Source organism: Pieris napi, chromosome 1 (assembly GCF_905475465.1).
Source record: "Pieris napi chromosome 1, ilPieNapi1.2, whole genome shotgun sequence".
Lineage (NCBI taxonomy): Eukaryota > Metazoa > Arthropoda > Insecta > Lepidoptera > Pieridae > Pieris > Pieris napi.
The window spans coordinates 3,209,154-3,228,229 of NC_062234.1; the positions used below are offsets into that span (position 1 = coordinate 3,209,154).

Here is a 19,076-nt window from a genome sequence, read left to right on the forward strand (position 1 = left end):
AATTAAAAAATACAATTTGTGTTTTTAGACATTTTAAGATGTTATTTAATAAAAATACCTCATACATAAGTAAGATTTATCAAATAATAATGTTCTACAATGTTGCCCTTCTGCCCTTTTACAAATTTATAACTTTTAATAATGTACGAATAACTAGTATTCTTAATGGCTATCTTATGATTTGGCAAAGATAATGATATGATTTGTAAAGTATGAGGCAAATGTTTGGATATAAAATAGTAAGATATAGTGGTACCTCAATATATGAGTGCCCCAATATACAAGTGTTTTGAAATATGAGCAGCCAAGCAAGCAGTATTTTGCTTTGAGATGAGAGCAAGATTTGAGTTACGAGGAATCTCACACTACACTGACAGTTTCTCCCACCGGAGACTAGACATTCGCCATTTTGCTATTTTTGTTATTAGTTGGGTTCGCGTTTTTTTTATTATTTTTATAACCTTGTGTCCGAAGAAGATGGTGTCTATTGAATAATTTTTGTGAAATCATTTTCTTATTGATATGAGGTGGTGTTTTGAGTGCTGGAATGGATTTAATGGCATTTCAATTAATTTCAATGGGGAAAATTGCTTTGAGATATGAACAATTTGGCAAATGAGCAAGGTTACGAAACAAATTAAACTTGTATGTCATATTCCCAATAAGAATGCATATTAGCTAGGCAATGAAAAATGTTTCTTAATTCAGTATTGATTTTGATGCGATATATTAATATCAAATATTTTACACTCTAAGAATATAGTATGAGATAAAATTGTTGAATACAGTAATTGCATTATATAACTGGATTTTCGATTAAATAAGGGACCATTTTTCAAATCAACATGGTTTGTGATACAATAAACACATGCAATACCATATTATAGTCTAAATAACATATGTGACGTTTATCATTATATTACATTCATGAATTTGGCACCACACTCTATTTTGAAACAGTTGATATTCAACTCCAATGTCAGTGTAATGCGCTCACACAAACTAGTTTTGTTTTAAATTTTAAGGTTTTTCAATGCAAGTGCTGTTAATTTTTTTCAATATTGAGTAAATTTTTGTAGGTACTGTTTATATTATAATAAGTCAATGTCATACTTCTTTCCTTCTGAAATGTTGTGGTCATATCTTTTATAGTTTCTTAATAATAGTGATCTAGAGAGGTAATGTGAATAAGTGTGGCTTTTAATAGGGAAATAAATAGTTTGCGGAACATTCACTTATTGTCTCTTCACAGTTAGCCTATAATCCACTAAAATATGAAGATGTTTACTGTTTTTAAGCATCATAATTTTATTGTATGATTTGTAGTTTTTTGGTTCATGTTTATAATCTAAGACAAGATGAAACCACATAACAGAAAATATGTTTTATGAAGCAAAGTAAAAAGGAGGTAAAAAATTTATGCAAACATGAAACATTAAATCTATACTTACATTTAAAGTCTAATTTAAACTATATATAGTATTCTCACGTTCACCTTGCTGATGGCTGTGCAAATCAGCATCTTAAATGATTAGTTAATTTAAATTCGCGTAACAAATTGGAGCAAATCTTGTGTCAAGGACTAATAACCGAACCGAATAATCGCGGTTATTGCGCGCTATTTTGTTGTATTATAATAAAAATGAATGTATTTAATTTAATATTCCCTTCATTAAGTGGTGTTTCAAACGACACGTTGATTGAGAAACCTGTAGCGAACCTGTTTTTTTAACTTAGTGCTTTATTTATTCTGTATCTTACATTAAGATTCAGAGTAGGGACAATTTATACATAGGAATAGTCCAAGCTGAAATTATAGCTTCACGTGGGACAACTAAGGTAAAACTAAAGGTTTTACAAAACTACTCTTGGCCTTTTGGTTTCAGCGACTCTGATAGCGGTCGTAAGTTTGAACCCCGGCTATGTCCCGGACTTTTTTGTATTGTTTAACACTCGCTCGTACGGTGTAGACCCATTGCCTACTTTCCTATAAGAAAAAGCAAATTATCACCATACAGATAAAAACTTGAGGTTCAGAGCTAAAAGGTTGTAGGCTTTATTTTTTTTAACTTTAAAGGCTTAAGTTTTATAATAATTGAGGGTAATTTATTCATGCAACTCACCAGACATTGTTTTTATAGTTATTATTTTCAACATTTTATGTTGTATATTTACATTTTTATTTGATAAGTGTTAGACTCATAACTAAAATGCTAACAATAAGTGTTTGTTATTGAATGTACCGTTACCGGTTTTAAATATTATCGGCCGGAAATTCTAAAATGTTTCGTCTTTTAGTTCAAATTATATCTTAGTGTTTATCTCGTTTCCGCCAAAAGTTAATTCTTAAATAAACAGCTGTATATTTTACCTTTATTGGTTACAATTAGATGTTTTATGAAATTTCTATGATTATTCATATTAGCTATATATATATGTTATATATAACATAATATGTTATATTGTATATTATAGTTATACAATATATTAATTAACTAACATTCTGTTATGTATGTTAGTATAGTAAACATTAGCCTCTAATGAAACTTGGTGAGCTCAGCAAGGCGAGACAGTACTTCACTCCAAGCCAAGACTGTTTTCACCGGTGGGTAGGAGCTTCCCAGTATCAGCTTTTACCACTTAACCATATTCAACGAAGAGCGATTCGAATCGTCGACGACCAGTCATTTTCCGATCGGCTTGATGCCTTGGCGTTGTGTAAAGATATGGTGTCTCTCTGCATCCTTTACCGCATTTACCATGGAAAGTATTCAGAGGAGTTGTTTGGATTAATACCTGCAGCTGAATGACATCATCGGTCCTCGAGGCAGAATGAGAAATTCCACCCGTATCACCTCGACGTCCGTCGTTCCATAACTGAGCGGTTTTTAAGCACTTATTGCCGCTCACCAACACTTTGTAGAAATATTTCCGAACCAATTCGACTTACGGTCCTTTAAGATAGGAGCGTAGAAATTCTTAAAAGGCCGGCAACACACTTGCGCTCCTTTTTTCGCACTTCATGCGCGGCGATATTACTTAACATCCGGTGAAACTCCTTTCCGTTTGATAATAAAAAATATTACAATTTCCATCGTCCTAGTTAAATGCTGTAAGACAATTAATTCATTAGTACCCTAAATATATTTGTATACAAGGTATGCCCTCATGGCCTACCCTTTATATTTATAGCCGTAATATCGTCTCAACCTCATTTAGGAATCTAGGTCTGTCTTTACGTTGAGAGCCCTCTTACCCTTGTATATTTTGGCTCCGGGTAATTAGCTTCTTTACATATTTTATACGCTGTTTAAAAATAAACGCCAGTGTTTACACAACTAAAGACATTCATTTTCAAACGTAGGTGTGGTATGGCGAGTGTGAGACGTAATCATCCAATATGCTCTTGCCAGCCCGTCCCAAACATTCGCCAAAAACAGCTTATATCTTTTATGTATAAAACGCTGGTAATTCTGGATGTTTACGCATTTTCTACGTCGGGATTTTTAAATAAGTATGTTATAAACAAAAGAGCTACGCGTAAGCACGAACCCATTAATATAATATTTTGTACCATGTTTCGTTATCTGTTATTTCCCAATACAGTAGCATCGTTCAAAATTATGATTTCCATTTCCAATAACTGTTTGTGTGTACTTAAAGTAATCCGCATTCGGTATCAAGTATCAACCTTGGTGTTATTTTGCTATTTTCCACACGCAAGCGTAGAGCTGAAATCAATTTCACATACCTGTTTATATGACACGAACTAAATTGTATGCTGATAACGCGTTATTGCTTACATTACCACACATACGAGAATCAATGATCTTGTTATTCAAACATTATACGTCGGCCGTCTCGTGTGCCAAAAGTTGTTTGGGGCAGTCGCATTTTCAACGGCTATACTGAATTAAAAGCTTTGACTGAAGCGAAATTTTGATTCTATGCAACATTTCAGCATTGCGTGTGAATATCCAGGGTCATAGCTAAAGTGACCATTTATTCTTTGACTCAAAACGGGACATTGGTTTTAGGTCAAATAATAAGTGGTCAATGCAAAAAAAAAGTTAGTTGGCATAAAAGTTACGAATCACAAAATATAGGTACCCCAAATGTTTAGCTATATTACATTTACCAGAAGAACAAATTTGTTTTAATACAGCCGGTGACGATTTCAAATAAGAATGAAACTCTTGGCACATTTTTTAATATTCTGCTGCTTAAATTTTCGCGCTCTTTCTGAAAACGGGACAATTTTGCGTCCCATTCATTTCGGGGACACCGGGACTCGTAATCCTCGAAAGACTCGGAAAAAGGGACAGTCCCGTTCAAAACGGGACGTCTAGTCACGTTAGTCATAGTTCGTGCTCAGTTTTGTTCCTGAATCTCAATCCCTGTCATCTTATCAGTAACAATCTAGAAAACTGCGTCGCATCTTTATGTTTTTTGTTTATCGGTATCAAGAAATTTGTATAAGCTTAAGCCAGTGTCAAACACAATTGTTATTCTGTTGAGGATAAACATGCTCGACATGGTTAAACACTGCATTATAATTTTAGAATAACGTCGAGGTAATGATGTCAGCGGTCGTTTTATGTTGTAATTTTTTAGAAGTAATAGTCTCCTACGTTTAAGATTGATTTTCTTGGATTATACTGAGTTCGCCAGATTCGTTCGCTGTGATGTGAACGTCAAACGCGCATTTTGTTTACTTTCTAAGTTTCTATTTATGTGATTTGTATTTTCGAGAGAGTTGTGATGTTAGTCGCACTATCTGTGTCTTATCATGTACCGAAAAAATTTATTTGGGAATGGATTTAATTATATGTGACAGTTTTGCGCTGATGTTACGCGTGTGAAGTGTTTTGTGGACAAGTGTTATTTGAGGGTATAAGCTGTGTTTAAAATGCTGGCCTCCGCAGCTTCAGCTAATATTACAAGGAATTCCTTGTCGACAATGTTCCAAGCGCGTCGCTCCGTTGATCGACCTCTGGTTATGGTGAGTCGTACGGTACTCGACATCAATTCTGCATCTTCATAAGTCATGATTATTAATATATCTAAGATTTGTACTTCTGATTAAATAAATACTAACATGTGGTTATTTAAAAGCACATACGAATTGAGGTTATATTATTTTTTAATCTTAGAGCTTTCTCTGTATACAATTATAAATACGTACTAACTATAAATCACTCATCGGTTCAACGATAGATAAACAAAATGTTCATTTAACAACTACCCGTAGTTCACTTGATGCTCTCAATTCCACTGGAATTCAAACCCTGAACCTTTCATACGTGCTGTAATTAACTTGAATACTGCATTCCATTAAAAGATTTGTTAAATTCGTCGAATTACTGCTTCCCCTAAAAACAGCTCCAATTTTTTTTTATCTTTCTTTCCGATTTGTATCTAGTACCCCAAGTAATATTAAGAAAAAAATAATGATATTGTCTCTGTTCCCAGAGCCGTGATTCGACCGGCGACCAGACATTTGGTTAGGTTAGTTTTTTTTTTTAATTTTAAGTGGCGTTTGTATTTTGGATAGGTTTATAAGCTAAACAATAATGTTACACAGAAGGAGACACAAGGGATTAATTAGGTTAGAGCCAAAAATCTGTTCCTTCTCTCATTAATATCACAAATAATGATGAAAATTTGGAGCTGTTTTAAGGTGGAGCCGTGATACGACTACTATATATTAATATTTTTTTACAACAAGGTAGGCTATGGAAAACCTACCAGTGTTTAATTTGTTCATATACGAGATAATAGCGAGCTGTTTTCATATTATTTGTAATCCAGTCTGAGCTAATTTCGTTGTATGCGTCAGAAAAGTATTCCATCGTTGTAATCATGTGGGCTTTGTAACTATTTTGTGATATTTTTCATGAAATTCCTTTCAGTTGCACTGACCCAAATTGTACGCAAAGTGCGAGTTTTATAGGATGTTTTGCAAACTTTAGTTTTTAGGTCACCGGTTTCAGTGATGGACATTATAAGTGCAGTCCTTTACGATCACTCGCGGTTTTTATTACGCACCGTTATGCGTTTTTTTTAAATATTTATTCTAGTTGATGTTGATCTTCGGAGGTATTATATAACTTACGTATATGTACAAATTAATGCTATTAGTAACTCGGATGATTTAGCAATACTACCTATTTCTTTTAGCAGTGTGTTTTTTTTTTTAGCAGCGTTGCCCAAGTGGCTTCAGCGTGCGACTCTCATCCCTAAGGTCGTAGGTTCAATTCCCGTCTATGCACCAAAAGACTTTCATTCTATGTGTGCGCACACATTCGCTCGAACGGTGAAGGAAAACATCGTGAGGAAACCGCCTTGCCCCTTGCTAGACCCAAAAAGTCGAAGGTGTGCATGAGGCACAGGAGGCTAGATACAGATCATGAAATAGATACAGAAATCTGAGGGCCAGACCTAAAAAGGTTGTAGCACCACTGATTTACTTATTTTTTACCTATTTCTTTTAACAACAAAATATGATATTATAATGTTTATTAACAACAATTTTAGTCTTATATCTTTGTCTTGACTGTGAGGAAAAAATAGTGATGGAGATACATTTTCGTACTTTGGTTGTGTAGTGTTATAGGACTGAATGATTAAGTGTGATTAGTAGACCTACAACGCACTGGCGGCTGGCCGCAATGCGGTGTGCCGCTGCGGCCGCGGCGGGCCGCACATCGATTATTACATGAAACCGCACGATAACAACGCACTGACTTGCTGTCAACCGTTAACCGCTCCGGTTGATCTGGAGCTGCGGCGAGCCGCACCAGTTCAATGATGCGGCGCGCCGCGTCCCCTCCACGCACTCGGCGCGGTTAGCCGTCCTACCTACGTCATCACATATAATTATTTAACAAATGTAAACAAAATATTGTAAACCTATTTTAAAAGAGTAAAAAATAAAAAAATAAAATATGTTTATTATGGAACATAAGATACATGTATCACTTATTCCACGTCATTAAATTTGAATTTGTAATATTTCAAGAACGACAAGCACTGACGAGTGACGATTGCGGCAGACCGCAATAGGACCGCAATAGGGACGGTTAGCCGGAATACGGCATGCCGCTACGGCAGACCGTATATACGGCGGCCTGCCGCAGCGGCACACCGCATCACGGCCAGCCGCTAGTGCGTTGTAGGCCGTATACTTATAATATATCGTCCGTATATTTAAAAATGAAATTTTTACACAAAAATATCTCTAATAAATCTTAGAAGCAGTTTTTACTTTAAATCGGGTAATAAAAGTGCACTTATTAATAATTATCTGGATTAGTTTGGTTTTCGTTTTGGATTGGTGTCCTAGGTACGTTCTTAGTTCTCACTCTTCAGAAGGCGCCCATGTTGCAATTAAATGATTAAAACACCTGTTTACTTTACACCTTTACTCAGTACTAAAATTTATGTACAACACAACATAGGCGAAAATTATTCATGAGCCATAAAAATTAACATTATAAAGGAATATTAAGAAGAACGCTTTACCGTTAGGAGTGGATACGAAATAGTATTGGAAAGTTATGTTGCTGTATATTTGTCACTCTATCTTGAGCTTATAATGTGTAATCATTTCATGAATTCGTTATTTTTGTACAGTATTCTAGTACCTACTAGTCGGCCCTAACTTTGGGCCCTAAAATCATTAATTCCTCGGATAAGTATTGAATAAACCCATTATTGTCAAGCAGATGAAGAAAAAGAAATCGTTTACAAACGTAACATTTCTTAAAAACGTCCAAAAATATACAAAATTTAACTTTTTATACAAACATAAACGTGTAAAATAACTTTCACTTAAACTTGACGACACACGGAGATCGAAAAATGAAACATATGTAGTAGAAGTTTCTTCGCTCGTGTTTTATTAAATTGAAAACGTTGAAAAAGCGAATATTCTATCACAACCTGTTAAATTTTATATTTGGATATACTTTCATTAAACCCTCGTACAATTTGATTACCAAGGAAATCTATTTATAGTGATCGTAACATTTTTAAATAACATGAAAATTGTGCCTGGGACCAAAAGATATGACGTAAGCACCGACACAGCGTTTTATTGGATTAATAAACCTAAAACATTATCTAATTGTTTATGAAATTTATATTTTTTATACGTTTCACAACTATTTCATAAATTGAAATTGCTGGGAATTGAAGCTAAGACCTCGAATCGAATTTAAACCTGTTTTACGACTTCGGTATATAAACATTTACTTGAAATTGATCCTGCGTATTCGTTGATCACTGAACCGTCTTTAAATACCAGTAGTTTTTGTAACGAGTAGTAGTTTTATCGCTATAACTGATCATCACTTATTGTAATTTTGGATAAAGGAACGATGACTTTTGTTTATTTATGTATTTATCAAAGCTTGCCAATGCTCGGCACACTGATACATTGGTACAAGAAAAACAAAATACAATAGTTAATGTGTCAAGCACTTATAGGCAAACATAACGTACACGAAGGCATATAGAAATTAACAAAAATATTCAATTATAAAAACTATAGGAAACGGAAAATCGATTTCAAAGTGGGATCAACTATGGATACCCAGACCAGATCAATGCTCAATCTGAATATCGGTGAGTTCTGGCCAAAACGCCTTTTTCTGAAATTAGGGACAAATGGGATGCCTGTATCTAGAGGGTACACGAAATCCTGATTGTTAAATATCTTAAATACAAACGATATATCAATTAATTTGCCACGATTCCCCAATGACAACATCTTGATGCGCTAGCCTGGTTTCGTATGTTGGCACCTCTTTTTTCGAGATGCCACTAGAGAAAAGTATAGTGTGTCTCCAAGTATATGTATAACAAATATAACTTCGCGTCACTAAGATGTTACTAAATATTATTTATTTTATTAAACTATATACTTTACTACGTACTAATGTACTTTACTATAGCACTTACAGTTTTATCTGTCGACTACGTGACCGAACGATTCCTAAAGTAATTGTATGAACGCTGTTTATTCTTGAACTGTAGATACAATATTTCTCTATAAGGCAAGATATTCCAAATGGAACCCGATAATGTTTAAAACGTAATTTTATATTGATTTGAAACCTTGAAAACTGCGAAGAGCGAAACTCGGTTTGTTTATCCGCTTTATGATTTGTTCAGAAATAAACCATTTGTTTGAGGTTTTAACTCCGACAAACTCGTACAAAGCTTTTCTCTGTGATTGAATTCTTTAATGTTTTGTAGACTGGCGCTACAACTCCGGGTGTCAATTATGTGTATTTCCTTGATATTTTTTAAAGTCAGCGAATCTTCTATGTCTGGATGTATAGGAAATCTTATCGAAGCAGAAAAACATGTTATTTATAAACATGCCTTTGTTAATTATCATTTATTCAGTTTAATTATTCTTACGTAATCATTGTGGTCACAATACAACCTTGCATTTTGACCGCAGAAGTATCTCATATAAATATTGTATGTTCCGAATCTGTTTCATGATCATTTTTCAATCTAATAGGCATCAGGTGATCAGCCTCCAGTGCCTGACACACGCCGTCGACTTTTTGGTTCTAAGACATGTCGGTTTCCTCACGAAGTTTTCCTTCACCGTTCGAGCGAATGTTAAATGCGCACATAGAAAGAAAGTCCATTGGTCCAAAGCACAGCCGGGGATCGAACCTACGACCTCAGGGATGAGAGTCGCACGCTGAAGCCACTAGGCCAACACGGATCCATGTATGTTCGTACTTACACACGACAATAACATGATTTTGGCTTCTATCGCTACAAGTGTTTATTAAAAACCAAAACCATGATAATTATTAATCGGTAACCAATACACCTTAAATAACATAACTTAATTATTTTTATATAACATGGGGCAAACGGACAAGAGGCTCATTTGATCTTAGGTGATACCGCCGCCCATAGACATTAACATTGCGAGAGGGCTCGCAAGTGCGTTGCCAACCTTTTCAGAATTGGTACGCTCTTTTCTTGAAGGACCCTAAGTCGAATTCGTTTTGAAATACTTCAGCAGACAGCTGGTTCCATATAGTGGTGGTGCGTGGCAAAAACTGCCTTAAAACGCTCATTTGTGAACGGGCGTCGAGGTGATACGTTGATACGAAATTCCACAATTTCGTATTCTGCCTCGACGTCCGATGATGAAACTTAGCTGTAGGTATTAATCCAAACTATTCCTCTGAACACACCATGGTAAATGCGTCATTTATATATAAATGTTCATAGATTTTTTTCTCTCATTACAGCCAAAATCATTGGCCATAGTATGCTTATTATTATTATATAATAGGGGGGCAAACGAGCATACAGGACGCCCAAAAAGGGCAGTCATCGCAGTCCATGAACAGCTATTTTTAGTGGCTGCGTTGCCGGCCTTTGAGAGAGAAGTACACTCTAACTTTGAATAGTTGAAAGTCGTATGTCTCAGGGAAGACCCCCACAGGGAGTCGATTACACATTTCGCTAGTTTGTTCATATTCATATACATATTTAAATAACTAATAATTGCATATTGGAAAATGAAAGATGACGATTTTTAACGGTGGGTTGTAGTTGAATATTTTACCTTATGAACGTCAATAAATTAATCTAATTATAGATTTATTACCAGTTCTCAAATTAATTTTACCGAATTACCTTCTTCATCTTTAAGACGGAATTAAAGGTCTTCATTATATTTCTCATCAACTTTTAATTAAGTTTGTAATGGTTGTTTTCGCCAATAAGCCAGACCACATATATCACAATTTTTACTAATAATAATAATAATTTATTTTCAAGAATATTGTACAAGAATGTTATGGTGGTACAATCTAAAGTTCGCGTATTCTGCCACACGTGGCGTGCAAATTTGTCTTAAACGGTAAAATCGAAGTTACAATTACATTATGAGTCATTATAGTCAGTTCTTATATTATTTTATCACAACATCATCACACTATTAACATATATTATTACGTTATCACATTATTATTAATTATAATGTTTCACGAAAATAATCATTAATTGATTAAATTTTTTCCAAAAGTAGTACACGCATAACATCGATTTTTAAATCTAGTCTAGTTCGATTAATACTAGATCTTGTTTCTTTGTCACTAAAAGAGAAGCTGAATAAGTAAACATTTGACATTCAAGGATGGCAGCGAAGCGGCGCTGTGGCGGACGTAAAGAATTCTTGATGTCTTTCTAAAAATAGACATAAATTTATTTCATTCCGATCATTGAGGAATGGCAAGGAATGATGGAAGTACCCAATAACAATGTTACTTAAGAGTTCCAGTTTTATGATTTTTGCAATTTTGCAGATTTTATTTGAAATTTTTATTCTTAGTGATAAAGGTCCTTACTAAAGTCCGTATTAAACGTTGGTTGAGGTAAAATAATTCATAGTTCTTTAAGTATTAGTTTGTTGCCGCACTATACGGTTACACACGTGTCTGAATTTAATTAAAAAATGTTAGTTGTTGAAGATAATATTATTTGCCGAAGCCTGGCGTTAATTGCTTTTCTGAAATCGATAGAAGCCATCATATTGTGGCACAGTTTGATAACAGTTGGTTTAAAGCGTTTAAAAAGAAGCAAACTAGAGCAGATACATGAAGACATTATCATTAGAGGGTCCGCTATTTAAATGACACCTATCAGGTAAAACGCGCTACTTTTGATCATGAGTTTAGTAGGACATAATGCTAACTGCATATTTATAACATACCTACGGAATATTTTATAAAATGCATTCATTTCGACCGACGTCTTACTCAACAAATAGCTTTTTTAGCGAACTCGCAAAATTTATATTAAATTAGAACACGAACTTTATTCAAGTGTTAAATATTACAGATTTGCAATAATAATTGATATTTTTTTATATATTTTCTGGTATTTTGTTTTAGGACTTATTAAAACATGTTGCCATAATCGCGCGTTTCCTTTGTTTTCTACTGACATAAGATCAATTTGGTTATCATTGACATTGAGAGCCACCCACGTGCATAAGATGACCTATATATTTCTCTTGGCATCGCTCCCAGATATGATTGGCTTTGCTTTACTGATAAATTGCTCAGGACGTCAGCGGCACTTATAAAGGATAATAGATACTTTGAGTTCTGTCAAGTGTCATATATATATATTTATAATTTAATAGTTTAAGCTGAGAAATACATAATACCAAAGGTTAGGCAATTGATGTTTTCTAGATGTGATGTTTAATGTTTTTTAGATTATCGTTTAATATTTTTTCTATCATTCTTTACGATTTGTATGTAGTACCCCAAGTAATATTAAGGAAGCGCGTAGCTTTGAACCCCTTTTATTTTTTTAAAACTGATGATATTTTATGCATGATGTAAATGATATTGTCTCAGTTCCCAGGGTCCCAGTGACTTACTTTAAGTGGCGTTTGTGATCAGGTTAGGTTAGGTTAAAGCCACACTCCCTGCGTCACTTTTAAATCGTTGCCCCGGCGCGGGGGTCAGTAAATTGATTTCCCAACAATATAAAAAAATAAAAGGTTAAAGCCAAAAATCTGTACCTTTCATTCATTTCACTAAACATCATGTTTTAATTAATTTCTATGGGGTTAAAGAGCGTGCGCCACCACATAGCATGGTACACCATTGCCGAGTGATACAAATATATAGAAAAAAAATTGGATTGTGATTCGACAAATTTACCCCAATTTTTGTACACATTATTCGTTTACATTGTTTATTAATTAGGTCGTTCTTTAATATATTCGTATTGTAATTAATTTACAAAGTATTTCTCTATTTTTTTGTTGATTTTAGTAACATACAAACGTTATATATAGCAACATGTACAAGGCTACAACAAGGCTTATGATAATAGATATACCAAACAAGGGACCAACTACCGTTTGTAAATTATTTTATTTCATCATCGTCAACATTTTGACAATCATCTTAGGGAGCGTTGAAGTATTACGTCACGGAATTTTTGGAGATTCTTGACTAACATAACAGATTAAACGCAAATTTAACGTCAATCCACTACCCGAATTATTTTTAGGAGTTAAATCTGTTATTTGAATAAATGTCTTTTAGCTAGCTTCTTTTTTTCTATTAACAATACTGAAAAAAACGCACAACTAAGGTTAATTATATTTTTGTTATTATAGTAAAGTCTCAGTTAATGTTTCGTGTCTTTTCAGAGTCACCCAGAGAAGCAATCACTCGCAAACCGTCCACCACCTCCAGCCACTATAGTCCCACGCGCGGCTGATGGTCCAATTCCTCCAGGTTGGAATGGCCAGCCCAAACGACATGGCTCCAGTAGGTTCAACGTTCAAAATAATAAGGAACAGGAATTAGTGAAATTACCTTCTATTAGAGGTAACGCAACATTGTATTACTTTTATTTGTTTTTTTTACAAATTATTTAAATGGCAATATAGGTTTATTTGTATATATGGATATATATATTAGGAAATTTCTTAATTTATGTATGTATATATATGTTTGTACAAAATATATGTATAAAATAAGGTCCCGTACCACAAGAGTCGGGGATATTGGGAAAATTATATAATTAAAAAAAAATATAGGTATAGGTAATGAGTAATGTCATAGAGAAGAGAATTCCATCCTTTTTACCTCGACGCCTGGCCCTCCACAACATTACGCTTTTTGAGACAGTCTGCCGCGGACCACCTCTTTATGGTACCACCTACCAGTAGCGGTATTTCCGAATCGATACGACTTAGAGGCCTTCAAAGAGCGTACCATTCACTCAAAGGTCCATGGGCGTGGTGGTTATCCAAAGTGACCCGCCGGCTTGTTTGCCGACCGTCACATAAAAAAGTAAAGTGAAAATAATACAAAGACAATACGTATACTGAATTGAGTGAGAATGATATTTAGAAGGCGTGAAATTTAATATTTAATGAGCAACTCGTAACTTCATTCGCATGTTCTTATTATGCACTCCATGGAGTCACATTAGGGGTAGAATTCAGAGTTGAAACTTAGTCGTCGAATACGTAAAAAGTGAATTTTACATACGTGAGTTCCATAAGTCTGGACTGTATTCCAGGTCTTCCGAATATGTTCAGACGTTTAGGCGTAAATGAGAAACACGGATTTTTCCTACATGAAAAAAATTACAGACTGATTTTTAATGAATTAATATTACTTATTATTTAAATAAAAAATTGTTGAAGTTTTGTATAAACACAACAAAGCAAGTATAATAAAAAATCATTAGAATTATGTGGCTGTTCATCCAAGAAAGGCTGAAGATTTACATATCTAAATGCCGAAATTTGCCTCAATTATTTTATCGTTAAGATAATCTATTCCTATCTACATACGTACGATAAAATAATATAGTTGTATCTTCACATAAACCATTAGAAAACAAATATTTATTAAACACATTATCACGGTTTACATCCTCGAACACATAGATATAATAATACGTTATAATTTTAAAATATACATTTGAAATACTATTATAATATAATAATAAATTAAAATCATAATAATACATATATTAAAGATAATAGTGTTCTAATTAAAAATATTTGGCCTTGAGCGTGATTCATTTTTGTAGTGGTTGGGGTACATCTCGACTATATCTTACCCTAAAATGTACCTTAAAGTCAAAATCATTTATGCATATAGATAACGCAATGTACTGAAGAGAAGAACTGGCAATAAACTCTCCGCCACTCATTTTAATCGCCAAGTTTTTTGTTTTACACAACTTTTATAAGGTGTTGCAACCATTACACCATGTTCCACATGATATCTTAAATAATAATAAAATTAAAATTAACTAAAATCAGACATTGCGTTTGTACCTTTTATTTAACTGAAAACAAGCTACAAGTAGGTACAAGGTACTGCAGAACTTCCAATAGTCTAGCATCGTTTTGTAAAGTGGCATGCGTTCCGGCTTTTCGCTCGGCATTCTACTCTTTGTGTCGACTTCCGTTTCCTCTCCCTTAGAGCGCTTTCAATGTGCATTAACTTTAACTCGTCTATATGACCTTAACCCAGACGTAGCTTGATTTAATCCAGCAAAATTTGCACGATTATATTATTTCGTAAATACGTCTTATTATGAAGCGTGTACGAATGGCCTTACACGGGCAAAATCCTATTGTAGCTACTATATGCTTCATGTTTCTTATCTTCGACTACTATTAGAAATACCGTTCCAATGGTAGGTTTTAAATACTAATTATCACTGTGCCTTTAAGTTAACCAATACTTATAATCAGTCTTGAATCTTCATCTTCAATTCTTTTTTTCGTTACATTAATGAAAATGAACTATCTTGCGTTATGCTCAACATTCATTTACCGTTTTCGTCAGGATAAAAATTCTGTCTCATATTAAGATTCTTCTCTGACTCTTGTTTAAGAACAACATATATAATGTTAAATTTTTTTTTTGTAAAAAAAAACATGTTGCGCGTTATCAAATAAAAATATTTTATGTATAGATTTTATTTACTATTTTGAGCATTGTTGGACTACGCAGCTTCTGCTCCGACCCTAAAATCGTAGGTTTGACCTCGGATGGACAAATGGAGTTTTTGTCTATGTACGCATTTAACACTTGTTCGTTCGGTGAAGAAAAACATCGTGAGGAAACAACCATGCCTTAGACCTAGAACGTCGACGGCGTGCGTTAGGCATGGAAGGCTGATCACCTGACTTGCCTATTAGAAAAAACTAATAATCACTAAACAAATACAGAAATCTGAGACCCAAACCTAAACGGTTGTAGCGCCACTTTTCTACTATTTTGTTAACTCGATAAGTTTTAGTTTCGAAGCACCCCTCTCCGTCCGTTGTTTATAACAAATTGGCCGCACTTTTAAAATGCCCCAACTTACTAATAGAAATACACTGTAAACTCTATACAACGACACTCAAGGGTTCGAGCATATTTTGGCGGTACAAAGAGTTGTCTTTAAATAGAAAGAAGAAAAATCTGTATAAGAAGAAAAGTTTATTTCAGACTAGTGTTAGTAATTACATAAAAATGTATGTTGAGTAAGTTGAGTTTATTACGGGATAGGACAATAAAGCGACAAAAGAACGTAGACCGTTCCGCAGTTTTAACTAATTTTGGCAAATTAAAAAGTACTTTGTATTATTTAATTGTCGTTATTGAGGGTGAGGATTAGGTATGCTATGTAGAGTGTGTCATTGTATGGAAGATAAGTTAAACCAACCAAAGCCGAGTGATTACGACGCTTTAGGGACTTTAAATCAAGGGACGTTACATGGAGTTAACACTGTAATTAATGAATATGATATAATTATTTTCTTCAAATATATTGCATAATAATAGTATATTGGTATTGTTACGAGTTGTAACTAGTTTATTAGGAGATTTATAAATCGTATACATTTAGATTCGATCATCATGATAGATACTACATATATATAAAGTTTGCGTAATATAAACGGTTGTGAATGCACAAACGGACCTATTAATTAAGCAATATTAATAATAAATCATTTCTTTGCAAGAAAGTGGTACATTTATAAAATCATCGATCAATTATAAAAATCCGCACAATCAGCCACACAAAAATAGGCACGCAAATGTCACATTAATTTTCATTAAGTCATATAATAAGAACATCTGTCATAATAATAGATCAAGCTATTTATAATTAATTGTTGTCAAACTTATGGGCCAAATATTTGCCCACGCTATAAAAGCACCTTGACTTTAAAAACTTTATCACCTTCCCCTTGAAATAATTACACGGCAGTGATCTATAACTTCTAGGAAGGTGAATAAATATTTTTATAGCCATGGCGTAACAATTTTTTGAATATGAGATAATCATAATAATTCGTTATATCTTATGAGAACTAAGTGCCTTAATTTAATCATCAACAGGTCGCTAATTCTGCCCCTTATCTCAATTATGCGTTGACCTTTCGAATCTATTTCACTCGACCATCAAAGCGTCTTCGGCACAAAGCTTGTAATTTAACTTAATGCTTTCTGTTATGGATCCCATTTCAAGTAATTTATAATGAAACTAGCTAACCCGGCAAACGTCGTTTTGCTATGTATATTATTTCTAGGAAACATTTTTTTAGTTCAATAAAAATAACTATGTATCTACTATAATAAAAAATAGGGGTTGATCGTAGAGGAGTGATAGTTACTGGTTGTATTTGTATACGTATGTATTTTTGTATGCTGGATCATAAAAAAATAAAAACAAAAAGTTTTGTCTTAAAAATAAAAATGAAAATTTTGGGGGTGGGACCACCCTTAACATTTACTGAATATGCATTAAAAAAATCATAACAATCGGTCGAGCCGTTTCGGAGAAGTATGGGAACGAACATTGTGACACGAGAATTTTATATATGTACTAGTGGACCCCACAGACGTTGTCCTGCATGATATTTCAAGCTATTAGGATATTAAAGTATGAAAGTACCGACTGCAGCGCCACCTGCCGGGCTGATTTGTGAATCTAAACCATTCCCAGATCGCCTTGAACACACACAAAAAAATTCATTAAAATCGGTCCAGTCGTTTGAGAGAAGTTCAGTGACATACACACTCACAGAAGAATTATATATATATATATATGTATTAGATAGTTTTCTATAAGGATCCGACGTGCTTTTCTTGAAACACACAACATATTCCAATTACCAGCATTTCTATCCAGCATAATAACATCTTATGAGATACTTACTAATAAATTAAGAAAAGGTCCGACTTTTATTGTTTCTTATCCAAATTTTGGACTCCCAATTTCTGGCGCTCTTCCAAATGAATCCAATTATTAAAATGGAGTACGCACCCTTTCACCTGCGATTTTTTTGAACACGTGTCGTGACTCAACAAATTAAAGTGCAAATCGATCGGTCGCTTGACAAGGGGGACACGAAAGTTCTGATAGTACTACATCTTCATATCTTTACCGCATAGCCTGTGTATACAAATAACCTTTTTTGCAAGGCATTATAATTATTTACATAAATTGAATTTTTAATAAAATCCTTTAACGTAACAACAGCTATCCGCAACTTCTAAAAATAACCTCAATATCAAAACATATTGGATCGATCAATGTTAGCTGACAATATGGATACAACCTTTCGGGATTGACGTACGATATTTATTAGGTCATGAAAATGGAACGGATACTTCGCGTCCTGTGTTACAATATCAATATTTTCCAATCATGTTGATTTCCGCTATTAAAACCGCTACTTGTTATATGCAAGTTGCTTCTATATTGCTATAGTGAAACATATTTTAATTCTGCCGTTGAAGTTGAATTAGGCATGTTTAATATGAATGATAAGTAGTTGGTACCGAACCCTAGCACGTATAGATTGCGTGAAGGCAGCAAGGGAGCCGGGGCGGGGTGCGCGCGCAGTGGCGTGGCGGGCGGGCGGCCGTCGGACGTTTGTAGATTCAGTCCGGCCGCCCCCGCAGCTTGTTCCGCCCGGCGCCGCCGGCTCCCGCTCGGATGCCGCTGCCGGCCGCCGCTTGCGATGGTCCACACCAGACCGGCTGTTCGCGCGCCCTCCCGCGCTATGTTCGCCGCCGCTGATAGCAAACCGCGACGTGCAGTCTCGCCACTCGGTATACCCAAGTCCCCCTCGTTCCACTCTGGATTGGATCTGGTCGCGAGCCAGACGACTAAGCGATCCGAGAGCGTATCTGACGTAGCCCGGGCGTTTCGAATTGCGCTTTTCGGTATGGAGGCTCAGGGGCAGCAGCCCAAGGCGCCGTCGCCGCCGGACGCGCGCTCACCGCCGGACGCGCGCTCGCCGCCGCCGCCGCTACCTGTTACGTCCACTCCCAACGTTGCCACTACTACCACAACGACCGTGTCACCCGAGCGTCCGATCACTACTAATGGTGAGAGGGAGAATTTAATGGTGCAACTGGCACTGCTGAAAGGTTCGTTCACATTGGAGAATATAGAAACCGGCTGAAATTATTAGAACGTTGTGTTTATTTTAATGCGATTTGATTATTTTTATATTAGACGTAATAGACATC

At 34.9% G+C, this 19,076-nt stretch overlaps 1 protein-coding gene across 2 annotated transcripts in view; it reads left to right on the forward strand.

Annotated features, from left to right (window-relative positions):
• The window catches only part of LOC125052873 (serine/threonine-protein phosphatase 2A 56 kDa regulatory subunit gamma isoform-like), a 38,436-nt gene that overhangs the window by 781 nt on the left and 18,579 nt on the right, over window positions 1–19,076 (forward strand). Inside the window, exons 1-2 of one of the 2 annotated variants that reach the window (XM_047653924.1) lie at window positions 4,671–5,002; window positions 13,220–13,400. In XM_047653924.1, coding sequence (XP_047509880.1) covers window positions 4,910–5,002; window positions 13,220–13,400 — 274 coding nt within the window. In that variant the 5' untranslated portion in view covers window positions 4,671–4,909. Of the gene's footprint in view, window positions 1–4,670; window positions 5,003–13,219; window positions 13,401–19,076 lie in introns of those variants that run through there. The other variant, XM_047653929.1, reaches the window with a different exon arrangement.